Source organism: Denticeps clupeoides, chromosome 4 (genome assembly GCF_900700375.1).
Source record: "Denticeps clupeoides chromosome 4, fDenClu1.1, whole genome shotgun sequence".
Taxonomy (NCBI): Eukaryota; Metazoa; Chordata; class Actinopteri; order Clupeiformes; family Denticipitidae; genus Denticeps; species Denticeps clupeoides.
In genome coordinates this window covers 5,850,553-5,871,137 of record NC_041710.1, presented here as the reverse complement: position 1 = coordinate 5,871,137, position 20,585 = coordinate 5,850,553, and the positions used below count along the sequence as shown (strand labels likewise).

The 20,585-nt window shown below is 45.4% G+C and overlaps 2 protein-coding genes across 2 annotated transcripts; one reads left to right on the top strand and one right to left on the bottom strand.

The window, feature by feature from the left end:
- The first annotated feature begins 9,297 nt into the window (after window positions 1–9,297).
- On the top strand, window positions 9,298–14,671 carry LOC114788667 (EF-hand calcium-binding domain-containing protein 14-like). The gene is made up of 10 exons (XM_028977467.1): window positions 9,298–9,851; window positions 9,945–10,093; window positions 10,520–10,665; window positions 10,743–10,841; window positions 10,996–11,100; window positions 11,417–11,503; window positions 12,425–12,613; window positions 12,796–12,850; window positions 12,944–13,072; window positions 14,199–14,671. Exons 1-10 carry the CDS (start codon window positions 9,676–9,678, stop codon window positions 14,366–14,368), a joined length of 1,305 nt encoding a protein of 434 aa, XP_028833300.1. The 5' UTR covers window positions 9,298–9,675; the 3' UTR covers window positions 14,369–14,671.
- A 2,954-nt stretch (window positions 14,672–17,625) lies between these two features.
- LOC114788993 (zinc finger protein 830-like) lies at window positions 17,626–18,787 on the bottom strand. Its single transcript, XM_028978019.1, has one exon. It carries the CDS (start codon window positions 18,769–18,771, stop codon window positions 17,857–17,859), a length of 915 nt encoding a protein of 304 aa, XP_028833852.1. The 5' UTR covers window positions 18,772–18,787; the 3' UTR covers window positions 17,626–17,856.
- Window positions 18,788–20,585: the final 1,798 nt, after the last annotated feature.

Genomic DNA, 20,585 nt, shown 5'->3' with positions numbered 1-20,585 from the left:
CTTTGTAAGATCTGTAAAAAACCATGGCAACCATTTTGCAGGCAAATTAGTAAATGTCAGGAAAATCGTTCTAAGACAGCTCAACTTTATTTGGGTGTAATTGGGGTCTCTTTAATTAATGGCAGGCGTGTAGACAAAAATACCGAATCAAGGACAAATGTTGCTTCAGTAAAGTATTAGCATAAGGGTGTACATAGTTATGCTATCAATTTTCCACTAACAGATTTTTTTTTTTTAATTATAGGTTATAGATCACAAGGTGAAAAATATTTCTTGTGGTCTCATCACCTGGCAACAACCTGGCATTTTAACAAAAGTGTACACTCTTTTTCTTCTTTATACATGATGTGTATGTGTTACATTGAAAACCTACACACACGAATTATTTTTGTTAAGTATATGTTTAAATATACACATCATTGCATATTGTGCTAGAATAAAAACACATGTTGTTTTATGGAATTCCAACTGATACACGTTTGAAGGGTGGCCTTCTCAGTGAAACTGTAATGCTCAGATTAGATTATGAAAACGTCAAATCTTACTCTGCACAATATTTAGCTGATGTAAACCTTGACCTGATTTTCTCAGTATGGTATGTTTGGTGGAGAGTGGAATTTTATTCTATGCAAAATGGAGGCTGGTAGCCGTCAGAAAAGTGATGGAACACTGACCCCTAGCGTCCGAATTTACAACTTTTCCACAAAGTCCATACATTGAGGGCAGGAGATTTTACTAGGATTTCATTTTGCTGAGAGGATAGGAATCCTGATTTGTTCAAGATGGACACTTTTTAAAGACACACCAAGTGGCTTATTATAAAAACAGTACAGAGAGCAACTCGAACTGGCATTCTGTTCCGACTGACATTTGGACTAAGGTTGCATATTCCAAAACCCTAAAACAGACATAATGCACACACAAAAAAATATATATATTGTAAATAGCCACAGTCTCCCAATTGATTGCATAATGCATTTAATAAATCATTCATGAAAGGGATTGTTAAAGTTTTTTTCATTGAGATACATGATGTGTCCTCTGCATTCAACCCATCATCATAGTGAGCAGTGGGTAGCCATGGAAGTCGCCCAGGGAGCAGTGTGTTGGGACGGTACCTTGATCAAGGGGACCTCAATGGCACCTTGAAGATTTGGGATTTAAACCTGCGTACACAAAGACTCTGAAGTTAGCTCATTATTCACAGCTCCTTATTCGAATTAAATACTTCAGGCTGCAGTACTAGTTATTTTACATTGAACTGTCCATATTCATCATAAATCTACGTGCACATGAGGAAAGCTCCCATGTCAATTTTACAGTGAAAAATGTTTTGGTCCAGGAAGGTTTTAGTTGATATTTTTACACATACTCTTTTACACTTAACAAGTGAGTTTCAGTGGCCCAAAGCTTTTAAACTGTAGATCATTTTTGTAAATGCCCTGCTGCCCTCCCATGTGCAATTTTCAGTGAAAACAGAGTTGGGCCAGACAGGTAAAACTTGATACCATTTCTAATAGTTCAGGATGTTGAGTGGGCACAGAGATCATCACCATGTACCGATGCGGGTATTGCAGCCCGCTGAGCAGTATTTAAGGTAGAACAGACAATTTGAATAAGGAGCTAACTTCAGTGTCCTGTTTTACTTTTTGAGCTGGTCATTAGATGCCACTCCAGCCAGTCAGAGAATCTCCTGCTGCTACCCGAAGCAGCAGGGGCACCTCGAAAATGAGGGCGCCCTTACTCCCCGAAAACGGGGAATAATGAAACGGTCAGCGCTGCTTTCATGCGTCTTTGTACTTTGATTATTCACTAGCACTGTCTGTGACATTCAGCTACAGTGAATTAAAATTACAACATCCCATTTACACTCCCAGACCATTTCCCAGTGTTTTCCTGTGATTTCTCACTCATATTTCAGTGAGAAAGCTGGATGGTAACTATGGAAAATGTGAAAATTACAGCGAGATTGAAAGAATCACTGAACGAGAGCGGAATCAGTGTGGATGAAGCTAAAAGGAACCCTGCTGAGCAGAACGTGTAAAAACAAGTATTTTAATCTAATCAAATTCACTGACAAAGCCCCCCCACATGTTGCAGAATGGACGAGTCAGGCTGTTAGTGTGTCACCCTCTTATTCTTAACCTAGAATAAAACAAATCCGACAATTTAGATGAAACATCTCTGACGCTTTGAACTGAAAAGTCCTGCTGTGGGGCTTTTCCAGGATCCAGAAGCTTTGTGTTGTTTCCCACCCTTCAGAAGCCTTAACTGTCAAAGGCAGCACTTGGGGGATGTGGGTAAGATATTGTTGCCATAGCGCCTTGACATATTTTTGGTGGTTAGCAGATAAAGTTGACTTTTCTAACAGACACATCTGGGCCACAGCCAGGGGCAGGACCCATGGGCAATGGCACATGTCCAGTTCAGGAAAAAGAAAATGTACTCGAATGTTTTTTTCCTCTTTATTTTATTAATGTCTTATTTTTTCGCCCTCTGAGAAAAAGAGACACTCTGGGGTACTTATTGACTAAGCCATGGTGGAATGAGACCATTAAGAGGACACACATAACCACATCTAATTAGACTCAGTGGGGTAAACTATTTTATGTTACTTTCTAAACTGAGAAGGGTGTTTTATAAAAAGCAAACGTTTACTTCTCAGCTGGTAAATAGGACCTTGTGTGTGGCATCCCCATGCTCTATCCGCCTTGTTGTGGGTTTCCTCCGGGTTCTCCGGTTTTCTCCCACATCCCAAGGCATGTACACTAGGTGGATCGAGGACTCTAAATTGCTCTATGGTTCAGTTCTGATGCTCACATCTCCATTGTAGGCACTTTTGTTTTTTGGATATTGGTGAGCATGGGCATCCTGGCTGGACTGGAGCAACAAATGTAAACTGTGTGCTCTTCAATTGGATCCCAGCCATGGCATCATATCATGAGTGGTTTTCCTGTGTGCAGGATGCTCTCCACAGCACCAGTGTAGAAAGTCTTTAGGATGTCTAGTGATGCCTTGAACTTTCTCTGCTGTCTCCGGTGGTACAGGCGCTGTTTTGGGTGGTAATAGCCTAGTGGGTAACACACTCGCCTATGAACCAGAAGACCCGGGTTCGAATCCCGCTTACTACCATTGTGTTCCTGAGCAAGACACTTAACCCTAAATTGCTCCAGGGAGACTGTCCCTGTAACTACTGATTGTAAGTCGCTCTGGATAAGGGCGTCTGATAAATGCCATAAATGTAAATGTAAATGTAAATGTTTTGCCCTTTTGGTCTGAACGTGGATGTGTTCAGACCACGTCACGTCAGATACTTTTTTAAGTATCGGGTCCTCCACCCTCCACTGCTCACTCTCATGTTGCCGTCTCCTGCTGAAATCATGATGGTGTTTAAGCAGCAAATGACCACACAGTTGTGGGCGGAGAGGGAGTACAGCAAAGGACTAAGTGTGCACCCTTGTGGAGCTCCTGTGTTTTGTTTTGTTTTTTGTGAAGTGATTATCATTGTGAAACACTGCAGCACAGCACACGGTGACACAACAAAATGTGTCCTCTTCTTTTAACCATCATCTTTGGTGAGCAGTCATGACAGACATGACAGGAGCCCTGAGGAGCAGTGTGTGGGGACGGTGCTTTACTCAGTGGCAGGATTCAAACCGGCAACCTTCTGATTACAGGGCCACTTCCTTAACTGCTAGACCACCATCGTGTTAAGTGTGATGCTGCTCCCCAACCCTCACCACCTGTGGTGTTATATTTTTTGTTGTCATGTTCATGGTCTGTGTACAGTATAATGTGTCTGACCATATCTCTGGCTGCTTGACAGTTATACCATTTCTAATAGTTCATATAAAGTCCTCAGCCTGAGCTGGAACCAGATCCTGAAGTGGGTCAGGAGGTGGAGCCTGAAGATCTTGTCAAGTCTTATCAGGTGCACCCGAGTTCCAAGAGACAAGTTGCCAGTACCTGATCAGAGTGACGGTGAGAACGATTGCTCCGCGAATGGCCCCAAGAGGACCAACATGAGTGGGCAAAGGGACAAGAGCCGAAAAGACCCCTCCAGGAGAATCTATGGTTTCCTAAGACTTAAGAATTGAGGAGCATTGACATAAAAAGAAAACAAAAAGCCATATGGTATGCTAGTAACCTCTCTCTGAACTTTCATAGCGCTTTTATGTAATGCAAAGTTACAAAGGGTGGAAGACATTATCGCAATGGGAAAATTAATTCAATAATTAATCTGTTTTTTTATGAGAATGTATTTGCAACCTTCTGTTTCCTTACCCATCTGGGCCAACCTCTGTGGAGAGGAGCTGAAACTTTGCATAAAAAAAAATTCTAGACATGCATAATCAAACTCAGAGTCATACATTAACACAGTGGTTATCAAGTTCAAAAGTGCTTTCCATATTTGGATCCACATACATTTGCGAACGCACATTTTCTGCAATGACGCGTATCAAGTCACGTTTCTGTGCGCGTCTTACAGACTACAACTTACAGTCACAACTTCGTTGTAATGTTACTCCTTTTGAGCCGAATTTCACCAAATTGGTCAGCTCCCGACAACTCTCTAATGATAATAATACATCTAATTGTAATAATTTTAGATGCAAAATATCTGGTTATTGAGCGTTGATGATGTCATATGTAAATAATATGCGGCCCGTGAGACTTGAACTTGGACATAGTGCGGCCCACTGCAAAAAAAGGATGAGAATCACTGCATTAACACATACATAATACGGAGGTAGAGCAGACACTCACGTGTCTACCGTGGCATCAGGCGTTCAGCAGGAGATCCAAGATTCGAATCACGAGGAACGTTTCTGAGGTAGAGGAGACAAGAGGAACACATCAGATCCATCTCTGTGTGATTTCTCCATCAGTTGCTTGGCACTGCGAACTGCTCTTTCTGCTAGCCCATTGGACTGTGGGTATTCAGGGCTACTTGTGGTATGAACAAAGTCCCACTGCATGGCAAAGTTCTTAAACTGCTGACTTTTGTATTGCGTGGCATTGTCAGAGAAAAGCATGTGCGGTGTTCCGTGAACTGAAAAATGCCTCTTCAGCTTGGATATTACAGCTGATGTTGTAATATTAGGGAGAAGTTCAATTTCAACCCAGAATATGATGTACTCACAGCGCAAAAAACTTGACGGATGACAGTTTTTTGACCTTTTATAATGATCCCTTGCTCCTCCCATCTGAGCTTATCTCTCTATGGGAAGAATGGGACAACAGCAGAGTGAAGCTGGTGTAAAAAGAGGAGTATTATAAACACTCTCTACGCCAAGCACTGTATTAAAACATTCCAATCTGATGTAACATGGGATGCCACAATAGAGGTTAAAAGAATGAACAGTGGATTACTATTACAGTTACATGTAAATATGGTATGTAAAAAGGTACCAATGTTACAGAAAAACCAAAATAAAAAGGAGAGAAATCCTTGAACCAAGCTTCAGAATGCTCACCAGATCCAGGAGGAAATTAGGTAAAGAGAAAGGCCCAGAAACTGGAGGGAACATCCCCCAGTTCCCGATGGAAAGGAAAAAGAAGTGCCCAGTGTCCACAAGAGAAAATTATTCTATACATTTGACTCCCAGGAAGTTGCCATGGACCAATCAGAATTTGTTGTTTCCGCCCTGTTGCTCTTGCCGTCTCCTGCTTGGGGTGTCGCCGCAGTCCAACAACGATACAAGTGGAGAAACGCGAACGAATGGCTGGCCTTTCAAACCTCTTGCTCGGGGGAAGGTCGTTTGACAAAGATACGGAGAACAAAGAGGCGATGAAGCTCAACGCAAGACAAAACTGCAGAACATCATGGACCTGCGACTTCCCATCCTGTTTTGGGCCATCCTCTACTAATGACTCCAGTGAGGGTTCATTGCACTTCGTCATCAGCAGCGTGCCGGCTAAGTTGGACTAGACGAGTTGTGGATATGTAACCCACTGCCATGACTTCATAATCATCGTGAACCGCTATGTACTGAGAGACTTTCCCGTCAGGCGCTCTTGAGGGAGTGCCCGCTAAAAACATTTGCTTGCCCTTCCTGTAAACCAAAGTCAGGTCGTAGTTTTGAAGATATAAAAACATCCTCTGGAGACGGGCAGGTGCGAATGCATTTCACAGTGATGGAGTACACCAAGTCCATTTTTTTTTGTGCAAGCAAACACGACTGATAAAAGCTCACACCGCGTTTCAGTTTCCGTAAAGGCACGAGAAACGAATGCTACTGGTCTGCAGCCATGCAAACATGCTGCACAGGTGAGTGTGACAGGCGCCTTGACATTGTAGTACGCATGTACTGGAGGCTTGGCAGGATTTGAGGTGGTTAAATGCCTCCTGGTGTTGCTGGAACCAGCACCATTCTGTAGCCTTGTGGGTCAGTTTTCTCAGTGGTGTTGCAGCGTCACTAAAGTTTAGAATGTATTTAGCGAGGTAGTTCGCCATGCCAAGAAAACGCTGTAGTGACGGAACTAGAGAAGGCTAAAGTGTTGGAGGGGTCGGCTTTTAGACCTTCACTTGTGAAGACGTGGCCTACACAGGAGGCTTGTTTTAGGCAAAATGTACACTTTTCAGGATTTAATCTGAGATTGACCTCTATGGCTTCGCTAACTGAATTGAGAAATGCATTCTGAGAAATCTGTAGAGCTGAATCCAGACTGGATCTGCCAGAAAGAATTATTGGCATCAAGAACAGAACACACCACTGCTCCTGACATCTGTGCTGCTACTCCTTTAACACATGGGGTGTGCATGGGGTGTTCAGGTCATTTAGGATTGTACACTGTGTGTACACTGTGATTGAGTGTCATGGAATATGTGACTAGAGGTTCTCCAAGACCGTTGCTGAACACATCTTTGTATTGTGTGAAGATTAGTGCATTAAAATCTTTGTTGCGTTCCATCCATCAGGGCTCAAACTGATGATTCCCATAACCACGCATGCACGGAGCCCAAGTAAAAAATTGTGTCACATTGTTCCTTTAAACAGCATTGCAATGTTGCTTTGTTTCAATCTTGGCGCCTCCATAAGCAAAAATGTTCACAGCATTCGTCTCTTGCATGAGCTGTTTGTCCTCAACCAACTGTTTGAAAGTGTCATGTGAAAGGGTGGTAGTAGCCTAGTGGGTAACACACTCACCTATGAAGCAGAAGACCCAGGTTCAAACCCCACTTGCTACCATTGTGTCCCTGAGCAAGACACTTAACCCTAAGTTGCTCCAGGGGGGGGACTGTCCCTGTAACTGCTGATTGTAAGTCGCTCTGGATAAGGGCATCTGATAAATGCTGTAAATGTAAATATAGGTACATTCCACTTTGCTCCAGTGTCTACTTTCAGCTCAACAAATTTGTTATGCATAATGTGACAAATCTGTCTTTTCTATTACTGAATTGACACATAAAATGTGTCATTGTCCAGAGCTGTGGACTGATCCACTGTCACTTCATGCACATGCTTCTTTTGTGAACATTGCACGCCTTTTGGTTTTGTTTAATTTTCTTGCAACTGTGACACTGCTGCCCATATGCAGGAAACTTGTCTCGTTTCACTGCATGACTGCCCCCGCAGTTGTTGGACTATGTTAAAGTTTTTGTATTGATAAAAATGGTGTTTGTTGCCTGGAACAGGCCTGACTGCGTCAACATATGTGGTTTGCGTGGCCAGAACTGAGATAGCCTTAGCAAGCTCTAGTTCACTGTCCCTCAATAGAAATGTTCTTAAAGAATCACTGCAAATGGTTCACACAATATGGTCGCAAATAAGCTTGTCTGTTAAATCACCAAATTGACAAGTTTTAGCTTCAATCCCTAAGTCACTGATGAAATATTCTGGAGTGAAAGTTGTGTGGTTCCATTATTTTGTTGTCTTGTGGGTTGCACATGTCCATTAATTTCTTTTTCATACAATCCAGGTCCCCTTTGGACCACGCTGGGGTGAGAATTGCTCCATTTTCCCCAGGTGCATGTACCTCAGGCGCATAAACTAATGAACGCTCCCGTTCTATGGCTTCAGATCTATAAATGTTGAAGACAATGTAAGCCTTCATTTTTGCAGGTGTATCTGAATGAGCGAATGTCGAACTCCCAGGCGAAAACACGACAGTTCTCATAGACATTTTCATCGAAAATGAGAGGTTTGGGTCTGTAAAATACATCCACCATTCAACCCAGTAGAGAGAAAAAAACCCTCCATCAGAATTCCTCTTCTGACACCATGTGGTTTTATCTTCTTGTGCCCCTATTCAAGTAACTTCTAGTATATATGTCTATGGAAGGCCCCATTCAACACGACATCTAGTGTATATATATATCTATGGACGCCCCATTCAACATCTAGTATGTGTGTGTGTGTGTGGATATATATATATATATATATATATATATATATATATATATATATATATATATATATATATATATATATATATATATATATATATATATATATATATATATATATATATATATATATAAAACTATGGATGCCTCTATTCAACGTGACATCTAGTGTATATATAAAGCACTATGGACGACCCTATTGAACATGTCATCTGGTGTGTATATATATCTATGGGCGCCCCTATTCCACGTGGTGCCACTAAGCAAAGCACCATCCACACACACTGCTCCCCGGGCGCCTGTCATGTCTGCCCACTGCTCACTCAGGGTGATGGGTTAAATGCAGAGGACAAATTTCACTGTGTGCACCATGTGCTGTTCTGCTGTGTATCAATCACATCACTAAATTCAACGCGACATCTAGTGTGTATATATCTATGAACGCCCCATTCAACGCGACATCTAGTGTATATATATCTATGAACGCCCCATTCAACGCGACATCTAGTGTATATATATCTATGGACGCCTTTGTTCAACGCGACATCTAGTGTATATATATCTATGGGTTCAGGGTAGATGTTGAATTGGTTGTTAATCTGCAGTTTTCTGGCCAAGCTGTTCATGGTGATTTCCCCTTAATAAACTTTATTGAACACAGAAACATAACGAAAAAGCCGAATGTTTTGATATGACAGGATGAGTTCTTATAGCATCGGCTCCAGCCCAGGCAGCTCAATAATCCACTTAGAACAAAAAGAAATAAAGCATATGATAAAGCGAAATTCAGAAAAGGAGAATAAAAATTAGATTTGGTTTATCAAGCACGTTTAGATCCGTAGGGTCCTCTGGGTAAGAAACGGTGCTCTGCAGAGACGCCGGCGCAGCTCCGCGGTGGAGCCCCCTGGCGGGCGGCAGCAGTCCGCGCCGCGAAATGAGGTCAGAGGCGGCGGCGCTCCGCCTGTTGGCCCGTCGGTCGCGGAGCCGAACGGGGATTTGGGTTCGTGTCTCATCCCTTTATCGTCCCGTCGTGAAATGCACTCGCGAGTCGGTTCGCCCGTGAACCGGTGAATCGCGCCACGGGAAGGGGAGACGCCATCTTTCTTTTTTTTTTTTTTACCGCTGCGATGCATTTTGTCTGAGCGCCGCCGGTTGGCGTGACGCGCTGGGCTGTAGGTGGTCGGAGAGTCGGCGTTCTGCGCGTCAGATTATCTCCCGTGCGGCGGTTCATGTGCGTCGGCTGAGCCGTGACCGCTCCGGGCAGAAGGCTGGATCTAGTGGGCTTCAACGCGAGTCCGGCCGGGGGGCTGGTCCCTCAGAAGAAGATGAAGAAGAGGAAGGAGCTGAACGCCCTCATCGGACTCGGCGACAGCAAGAGGAAGAAAACGAAGAAGGGCTCCGGCCACCGGCTCCTCCGAACCGAACCCCCGGACTCCGAGTCCGAGTCGAGCTCGGACGACGACGAGTTCGGCCGCCTGGGCGGCGTCGCCGTCCTGGGGAAGTGAGTGTGTGTTCGTGTCGTCCCTCGTGCTTATCACCGTTGTGCTTTATTACGTGTTTTTTTATTATTAATATTAATTTTCCTGCGTAAAAGGAGAGGCTACGCGCAGTGCTGCGGCGTCTGCTACCCGCTGTGCGTCTTCGTCGTGCTGGCGGCCTGCGTCGTGGCCTGCGCCGGGCTCATATGGATGCAGATCGCGCTGAAGGAAGACCTGGACAACCTGAAGGAGAAGCTTCACATAAGTACGATCGTTGTGTATGTATGTGTGTGTGTGTGTGTGTGTGTGTGTGTGTGTGTGTGTGTGTGTGTGTGTGTGTTGTGGGACTCAAGGTGAGAGGTCTGGGCCCACTGATCCCTCACATCACCGATATTGGATATGTAATCCCTTAAATTATTAACAATGCGGCTCACGCTTGTGTTACATTTACAGCATTTATCAGACGCCCTTATCCAGGGCGACTTACAATCAGTAGTTACAGGGACAGTCCCCCCCCGGAGACACTCAGGGTTAAGTGTCTTGCTCAGGGACACAATGGTAGTAAGTGGGATTTAAACCTGGGTCTTCTGGCTACTGCCACCGTGTTACGTTCTACTTCTGCGTTTGTTCATCTGTCCTTTCCAGAGGGGTGGTTATTATACTTTTTTTTTTTTTTTTTTTTTTACTTCAGTGGAAACCGGTCAGCAAGCGTCATCACACGAGATTCCCAAACTGAGCGAGGACCTCAAGTCCAAGCAGAGGCGACTGGAAGACGTTGAAAGCGGAGAGAGGGGTCTCGGCAGGCTGTGGGCCAATGTCACGGAGATTAACAGGAAGGTACGGCTGACCGACGTGCCGAGGTCCCCTCCCGCTGGATGTGGTTCTGACAGACGTTCTTCTTCACGATCTCGTAGATCAGCTTGCTGGACTCCGCCGTCAGCCAGTTGAAAGCCAACATCAAGTCCGCGGCAGATCTCATCAATCTGCCCAGTACGGTTGAAGAACTGCAAAAGGTAGAATTACATTGTAAATATCATACGTATTTGGACATGGAGGCTCACAGTAAGGTCGGTTTGTGAAAGGCGATAAAACCGCTCGGGGATCTTCATCCGTCCTATACGTTTCCTGAGTGATGCGGTAACGGACCGCTTTCCTTTCGCCTCACAGAGCGTTGCCACAATTGGGAGCACGCTGACCAGCGTGCAGCACGATGTCAAGACAATTCAGACCCTTGTGGAGGAGCAGCAGAAAGACTCAGTCGGTCAAAAGAAGGTACGTCACCGCGGGGACCCGGCTCCTTTAACGCAGGCATCCGGGAAATGTCCGGAATTTGCGTCGGAGCTCAGTCAGGTCTAGCGTGTCAGTATGGAGGCCAGTGCGGCCCTGGCCGGTTCCCCGATCAACTTTGAGGACCTGGCTGGGTAAGATTACTCCTATCCAGGAGATTATTGGTGTGCCGGTGGCACCCCAAAAAGTGACGAATCTGAAACCTTGAAGTTTGTCATGGTTCCGCTTTATCCCAGACAAGCATAATAACTCACATGCTTTCATTTCCCACATTTAATTTCTCTTATTGTTATTTTTTTAGGTAAAGGATGCTGAGGAGTTCACCAGCAAGATGAACTCGCCTGAAGATAAAGGAGCCAATGACAGCTCGTGCGCCGCTCTGAAACAGGTGAGCAAACTCGAGCGCCACATATTAAACAACGGAACCGAGGGGAACTGACGGCCACGTAAAGATGGCGCCAAGTTATGGGGCCGCTGTGTGTGTGTGTGTGTGTGTTTTGTTTTTTTTTTTTTTGCACTTCTGGACTTCAGGCCAAAAGTGAATATGGGCGGAGTGACGCTGTAAAATGAAACTTAACGGTTTATTTAACTTATGGCTGTAAATATGTACACACACACACATCTCATGTAATTAAGGAGTCGGATGTTTCGCGGTTGTACGCGTGCCCTGGTTTGCGTTTTCCTCGTGGGATGAACCGCCCCTCTGCTACGTTCCCTCCACTGGATCCCAGTAGCTGCACGCATCAGCTTCAAAATACTGATGCTGTCCTACAAAGCCAAACATGGAGTAGCACCATCCTACCTCACAGCCCTTATTACACCTCGCACTGCACCTCGTATACTCCGAGCCTCCAGTACTGCTCGCCTGGTCCCTCCATCTCTGAAGGTAAAAGGAAGACGCTCATCTAGACTCTTCTCTGTCTTGACCCCTCGGTGGTGGAATGAACTTCCCCTCGATGTCATAACAGCTCAGTCATTGAGTATTTTCAAACGGCAGCTCAAGACCTTCCTCTTTAGAGAATATCTAGATTAACTTGTAACCTTCTTATTGTCTTACTTATGTATAGAAACTACAACAGAGTGAATAAAATTGTATTTATAGTTGGGGGTCCTATGGAACATGGAAGCACGTTGTAAGTCGCTCTGGATAAGGGCGTCTGCCAAATGCCATAATTGTAAATGTAATTGGAATTATTGATAAATTAGTTAAATCGGGTGTAGTGTCATGAAAGTTTACCAGCAATATTGTGAAGTATGTGAATCAAAACCTTTTATTTGCTACAAATGAAAAGGAATCCTCTGTTTCCAGGACATGACGCACCTACAGGACACCCTGAGTGAGGTTAACGCCTCTCAGGCGCTCCACCAGTCCTGGGCTGGAGTGCAGATCTACAAGCTGAGGTCTTCTCTCTCCAACCTGACCGTCAGGGTGTCCTCCTTAGAGCAGCGCTCTCCCCACATGGAACCAAACCAAGCGGCCCAGCAGACTCCAGATAAGGTTAGAGCTTGGATTTTCATTATTGTAATGAATTGGGTTGCTGCGTTATGCAAGCCCGCCCGCCCACACACACACACACACACACACACACACACACACAGACACAGGTTTCCTAGTTTCTTTTTTTTTTTTTTTTTAATCTGTGTTTCCAGTATATTAGCTTCAACTGTGTTTGTGTTTAGGACTCTGCATCCGAGGACCAAAGTCAGAATCCTGAAGTGGCCCAGGACACTGCTGGTATGAGGAAGAACACAGTTCAAGGGTATTTTTGAAAGGGCAGCACCTGTACTTCCAGTTAAGTAACCCTCTGTTATCTGTCTGCCCTTGTAGGAAAACCGCCCCAGTCGTCAAGCTCAAACCCGACCAGAAGGCCCAGATTTCTGCTTCAGAGGCATTCAAAGAGGCACGCGTCAGAAACACAGGCGCCCGTGTCATTTCCGGGAATAAACTCTGCACAAGGTTGGTCTCCTTGTGTTCGAGGAATGTTTCTCAAAACAGGTGCAGTTCAGGGGTTTTGCCAGTTAGGTGAAATGGCCCTGACCTCAGCCTGGTCGAGGGTTGTCCCTGCCTTGCAACGCATTAGTTCTGGGACAGATTCCAGTGTTTATACCACCATGGAATCACATGGAATTTCTGTCAACTGTGTGCCGAAAAAACGTTACTGTTTTCTATGGCGGTGGTGACACAACGTAATGTGTCCCCTGCTTTTAACCATCACCCTTGGTGAGCAGCGGGCAGCCATGACAGGCGCCCGGAGAGCAGTGTGTGGGGACGGTGCTTTGCTCAGTGGCACCTGGGCAACCTTCTGATTACTTAGCCTGCCCCTGTCTGTGTCCCAGACAAGCCAGGATCCCTGCAACCCCAATTCCTTCCTGCATACACACATTAAAAGAATAAAATGATTAATCACAAACTTTTATTTGCAAAAAATAAATAAATAATAAACAGCATTTGTAGGTTTTTGTTCTTATTCTCCTTGTTTTACACTGCAGGGTATATAGAGTCTATATTAGACCCGAGCCGACTGTTGAACTGTGTGGTGCATTTAAATAAATTACAGTCACATGCCATTTCCATACGGCCTTGACCCTGAGAGCACGTGGAATGTTCAGCTTTTTAAAAACACGTTACGAGTGCTAGCCTAAGGGGAAAAGAAACTAGTGTAGTTCACACTTCACTGCAAAAAGTAAAAACAGATTAAATACACGATGCTGTGATCGGTCTGTCATGTTTTGTCCAAAGTATATCATGCCTTAATCCAAAGTACAGCGCCATCTGTAGGAGTGGAGGCTGTAGTGCACACTGACCTCACAAACGAAAACATTTGTCAGCACCACCCGGTGGACTAACTTTGATGTCCCTGTATCGATACACTATTACCACGTAAAATATCATGGTTATATTGCTGTATCGATATTTTTCTACCACCCCTATTAGACAAGTTACATAATCTGTGACATTTAAATGTTTTTGTTTTTTTCCCCTCCCTGCTGGACCTGATTGCCTGTAAAGACTGTTCAGTCATGTCAGCAGGAAATACCATTCATTCTTCTCTCTCATTCCACACATCTTTTCCTATTTCCAGACCTTGAAGGCCTTTTCCAGGGTGCAGGACTGAGCCGCAGTTCTCCAGGCATGTCCTATGAGGACCTGCGACAGCTGTTTGGGCCGGACGTCCAGAAGCTGGAGCGCTTCGACCGGAACAGAGACCTGCGTTTCTCTCTGGCCGAGCTCGGAGAAGCTTTGGCTTTTTGAAAGGCAGATGAAGACAGAGTACATAGGGCCCTCAGGTGTTGTGTTGGCATGTTGCCCTGTGTGATTTTCGCTGCACTTTTCCTCTGTTTTTATGATTATCGCAGCTATTGGCAGCTGGACTGTGGTGCACAGACTGTGGTCAGTGGGCAGACACAAGGTCCTCAACTTTACTGTGTACATTTGATGGCGAATTTGATGTTAGGTTTACAGATTTTACAGACGAACGTTTTAAAATCTCAAGCTAAAATTGCTTCTTTTGTTAATGAAATTTAAGAGTAATTGTTACAATGTAGACATGATTTTTTTTTTTTTTTTTTTTTTTTTTTTTATGTATTAACGAATGCACTCACAAAGCAGGGTATAAATAGCATTTCCCAACAGTCGTGCTTTGCATCTGTCTTGGTTAATAAATAAGCATATCCTTCGAGCAGTATACTTCCGTCGAGAACCACGCCACCTTTCCTGGGCTTTGCTCCTGCTGTCGGGTTGGCAGGTCGCTGCAATTTGAAGGGCTACAGAATCAAAGCCTCTGAGGCAATAACGGAGTCACCGCCAGCCTGCGCCCCCTGTTGTTGCCGCAGAACCAGATCACGTGTGACGCGCGCTGGCGTGACCGTGCGTCCACACCCGTGCCGCTGTGTGCGCACCTTCACGAAGAGAATGTTTTAACGGCCTGGAGCTGTACTTCACCTCCCACTTCTCCTAAGTGTAAATATGTAGTAGGGATAGGATCAAGTGTTGAAATACTTTTGTGTAACTCAATGAAGTGTTTTTTTTTTTTTTTTTTTGGTTTGGCTCCTACGTAAAAATACTTGTACATTTAACTCATGGAGTTGCACGTTGCTTATAATGTAAGATGAATAAATGTCTAATTTATAATAACTGGAGTGTTTTGAGGTAGACTGACTTATTTTGACAAAACTGCTAATTTTCCCCTCTGACCACAGAAGACGTGGAGTAGCGTGTGGTATATCCAGCCAACTGTATGGTTTTGTGTATCCAAGCAGAGAACAATTTGCAGTTGTGCAGATGTCGGAGGGTAATATACGATGCTCAAAGCAATAAAGGGAACACTTTAAACAGCACGATGTTACTCCACGTCAGTCACGCTCCTGTGAATTCAAACTGTCCGCTTAGGAAGCAAGACAATCAATGGGCAGAAACCCAGCAGCAAGACTTCTACCTCCGCCTGAAGCAAAGTGATTGTCATCGTGAAACACTGCAGAACAGCACACGGTGAAACAAGGAAATGTGTCCCCTGCTTTTTACCATCATCCTTGGTGAGCAGTGGGAAGCCATGACATTCTGATTACGGGGCCCTGCCAGAGCCCTGCAAAATGACCTCCAGCAGGCCACAAATGTGCATGTGTCTGCTCAAATGGTCAGACAATCCATGAGGGGGGTTTGAGGGCCCGATGTCCACAGGTGGGGGTTGTGCTTACAGCCCAACACTGTGCAGCACGTTTGGCATTTACCAGAGAACACCAAGATTGCCAAATTCCTGGACTACCTCACTAACCGACCACAGTATGTGAGAACTCAGGGCTGTGTGTCAGACTCGGTTGTCTGCAGTACGCAGTGAACGGTTCTGGCGCCATTCCTCTTCACAATCTATACCGCAGACTTCTCACACAACTTCCTGCAGAAGTTCTCTGACGACTCTGCAATAGTCGGCCTCATCACTGATGGGGACGACAGGGAGTACATAGAACTGACAAGGGACTTTGTGGACTGGTGCCAGCAGAACTACCTCCAGATCAACACTGGAAAAACCAAAGAGCTGGTGGTAGACTTCCGCAGGCACAAACATCCTCCACTGCAACCACTGGACATCCAGGGTATGGCCATTGAGGCTGTGGAGAGCTACAAGTACCTTGGTGTTCACCTGAACAATAAACTGGACTGGACTCATAACACTAATGCACTTTATAAAAAAGGGCAGAGCAGGCTGTACCTGCTGCGGAGGCTCAGGTCTTTTGGAGTACAGGGGCCACTCCTAAAGACTTTTTAGGACTCTGTAGTGGCATCAGCCATCTTTCACGGTGTGGTCTGCTGGGGTAGCAGCATCTCTGCTGGGGACAGGAAGAGGCTGAACAGCTCTGTTCTAGGATGCCCTCTGGACCCAGTGGAGGTGGTGAGTGACAGGAGAATGGTGGCTAAGCTGTCATCACTGTTGGACAACATCTCTGACAGCACTGAGCAGCTCCTTCAGTGGCAGGCTACTGCACCCACGATGTGGGAAGGAGAGGTTCAGAAGGTCTTTTCTTCCAACCGCTGTCAGACTCTATAACAAAGACCTAACAGCTGACCACACACACACAGACAAACACACACACTTTGGCACATTCTGTTAAATTGTTAACTGTTTAAATTGTAAATTTGTACATATATACAGATACATATTTATGTTGTTTTTTTGTGATGCTATTACCTCTATTTTTGCTGCTATTACCTTCTGCTTCTGTCCACTTTCTGCCGTGAAAAGTGCAATTTCCCACTTGTGGGACTAATAAAGGTGGGACTAATAAAGGGTCAGTAATGGTGTGGGGTGGCATTTCTTTGGGGGGGCCGCACAGCCCCCCACCCGCTTGCCAGAGGTAGCCTGACTGCCATTAGGTTCCGAGATGAGACCCTCAGACCCTTTGTGAGACCATATGCTGGTGCGGTTGGCCCTGGGTTCCTCCTAATGCCAGACGATGCTAGACCTCAAGTGGCTGAAGGCATTGATGCTATGGACTGGCCCGCCCGTTCTCCAGACCTGAATCCAACTGAGCACGTCTGGGACATCATGTCAAAGTTTGATTGTGCTTTAATCTTGACCGTGACTCTAAATCCAGTCCTCCATGGGTCGATATATTTGATTTCCATCAATAATTTTTGTGATTTTGTTGTCAGCACATTCAACTATGTAAAGAACAAAGTATTAAATAAGAAAATCTTATTAAAATTAATTCAGATCTAGGATGCATTTTCCCCCCTTTTTTAGCAGTGTACTTTTTAAGGCATTATGAACAGTGTTTCTGGCCTTGAAGTGGACCGACAACAGGAACAGAAACACATCTCAATGTGCCAAGATGCGACAGTCAAATCACAGGATGTTCAATGTAATGCAAATGAAATTGTGCATTTTATTTATAAAAAAAAAAGGGAAATGCCATCCTGCTATTTTGGTTAAGCAACACGTATTAGTAACGTGATGATCTGGTGGATCGTTCAGTTTAGTCAGGACCTACAGTAAGTTAACCCATGTATTAACAGTCAAAGTCATGTTATATTTATATATTTTATCTGGAAAATTACAAAATCATTTTGAGTTCTTTTTTTTCATTACACAAGCAAATACTGCAACATACTCTGCACCCAGTCTGGACCTCACGTACATGTCGACGAGATGTAAGATTTAATACCGAACATTTAAATCAAATCTGCACATGAGAAAAAAAAAAAACAATGTAAACGGTGAATGTTTTACAGGAAAGAGACGTTGTTCAGGCCAGAGCTCCTTTCGCTCTCCAGTCCCGGGACAGCAGATGGAGTAATTCCTCTTCCTCCTCCTCGTCCTCCTCGGCGGGGTCCGCCCCAGTCTCCTCCGCGACCCTCGCCGCCGGCCTCGCCCTGGCCTCCCGCTTGTCCCGCAGCGTCTCCACGCGCCTGTAACACTCGATCTGCTGGTCGATCTCGTCGATCTGGCGCTCCAGCCGGCCCTCCTCGTCGTCCTCCGCCACGATCGCGTCCGAGGCGCTGTTCACCTGGCGCATCTCCTTCTGGAACTCCTCCCACTCCTTGTCCATCAGGTCTTTGGGCGTGTCCACGTTGCGCACCTTGGCGTCCCGCACCGGGTCGTCGAAGAAGCCCTCGGGCAGAGCCTCCGCGGTGTTCTCCTTCTTCTGCTCCGGCTCCTGCTCCTCCTCGCCGGCCTTGGACACCGAGCCCGAGTGCGACACGCTGGGGGGGACGCCGCTGTCAAAAAAGTCCGCGGGGAGCGCAGGGGCGGGGCCATCGCCACCGCCGCCATCATCATCGTCGTCATCGTCGTCGTCGTACATGCCACCCAGGACGCCCGCGGCTTTCGCTTTCTTCCTCTCGGGCCCGGCGACGCTCGGGGCCGCCGGAGGGGCCGCCCTCTTCGCGGCCGGCCGCCCCTCGCCCTTCACCTCCGCCACCTTGTCCTTGTGCTGCTTGCCGAGGACGTGCGTCTGCCACAGCAGCTCCGACTTGACGGGCACGCCGCACAGCACGCAGCTCAGCTGCCCGGCGCCGCTGTACTTGGCGAAGGGCGACTCGACGCGCTTCTTGCTGCGCTCCGCGCCCCGCTGCCGCTCCCGCATCAGGCGCCGCAGCTCCTCCTGGTTCACCACCTTCTTACCCTTCGCTTCTTTGCGCTTTGTTGCCATCTTCGACATCGGCGCCGCTCAGGGCTCTGCGGGCGCAGGAAAATGACGTCACTTCCACGCTGAAGCGTCCTGGCTTTTCTGTGTGCTCTTACTATTCACAATATTCATTTTGGATGTACAAAACACATTTCCCGATATCCATATTGACATTCTGAATGCCCAACATACATCACTATTAAAAAATACCTTTAAGGATATCCGCAATTTGTATTCTGACAAGTATAAACCATATTTCTGGAATCTTCAATTAGTAAATTTGTATTGTAAATTTCCCACTTGTGGGACTAATAAAGGATCGTCTTATTTCTTATATTATTTATAGTTAGACACAATGCAATTGCAGGGATACACAAATATAGTTTAGATATCTAATCACACCGCAATCATATTTTAATATATTTTATAATATTTTATTATATCCATAATAGCGTTTAACCTAGTCAGAATGCCAAAAGAAAGGTAAACCTTTACTCTGACTAGTTATAATTGCATTTTGAACATTCAGGATACAGATAATAATAAATTACATATAAGATATGTTGAAATACAGCAGTTATTTTGAGATTTCCTGGGTAGACTAAAAGTGTATCTGATTATGGTCATGTTTCCCATCCATGTCCATTAGGCTTTCCATTTCAGATATCTAGAATGAGTATTTTACATATCTGCAGAAATGACATTACATTTCCCATTCATGCCTATACATGAAGTGAAGTGATTGTCATTGTGAAACACTGCAGAGGACACATCTAGTTGTGTGCACCGTGTGCTGTGCTACAGTTTTTCACAATGACAATCATTTCACTTTCATATATGTCACCTCTATTCCAGTGAAGTGGCCTCGGTTTCTGCATGAATCCATTCAACTGGGCCCAGCTTCCATGTTGACAGTGTGTTTGAATCGCTCAACTCAGGACCCTGCAGCAGTACTGCATTGCCACACAGTAGCCATTTTGTGTCCTGTGAATTGATCCGTGCCTAGAAATGGTGTGCCAGCTTTTACTATAAACAGTTTTGCTGGCGGGGCAATTTTTTTCCAGATAACCAGAACGAAACGGTTCCTAGGAGAAATGACATTGTGTTTTCCATTCATGTCCATTAGGCTTTCCATTTCAGATATCCAGAATGAATATTCTACATATCTGCAGAAATGACATCATGACAATCAGTGACTGATCCTGTAGGACAGGTATGTGATGAATTATCTCACAAATGTGTCAGTGTCCAATACTTGGTCAGATAACCAAGAGACAGACATTGTGCTGATCATTGTGCCCTATATAGGAAAGGGCAGTGCAGGCTGTACCTGCTGCGGAGGCTCAGGTCTTTCGGGGTGGAGGGTCCAGGAAAGGAAGAGACTGAACAGGCTGATCGTCTGGATCCAGTGGAGGTGTTGAGTGACAGGAGTATGGTGACCAAGCTATCAATCCCCGCTGGACAACATCTCCCACCCCATGCAGGGGACCCTGACAGTACTGAGCAGCTCCTTCAGTGGCAGGCTGCGGCACCCAAAATGTGGGATGGAGAGACTCAGAAGGACTTTCCTACCAACCACTGTCAGGCTTGTCAAAAGATGGCCACACAAACACACACATCCAGTACACCATCTCCACCTCTCTTAAGTGCAATATCTACCCACTCTGTACATACAGTACAGGCCAAACGTTTGGACACACCTTCTCATTCAATGTGTTTTCTTTATTTTACATCAGTAGATTCTCACTGAAGACATCAAAATTATGAATGAACACATGTGGAGTTATGTACTTAACAAAAAGTGGAGACCTGACCTCCACAGTCACCGGACCTGAACCCAATCGAGA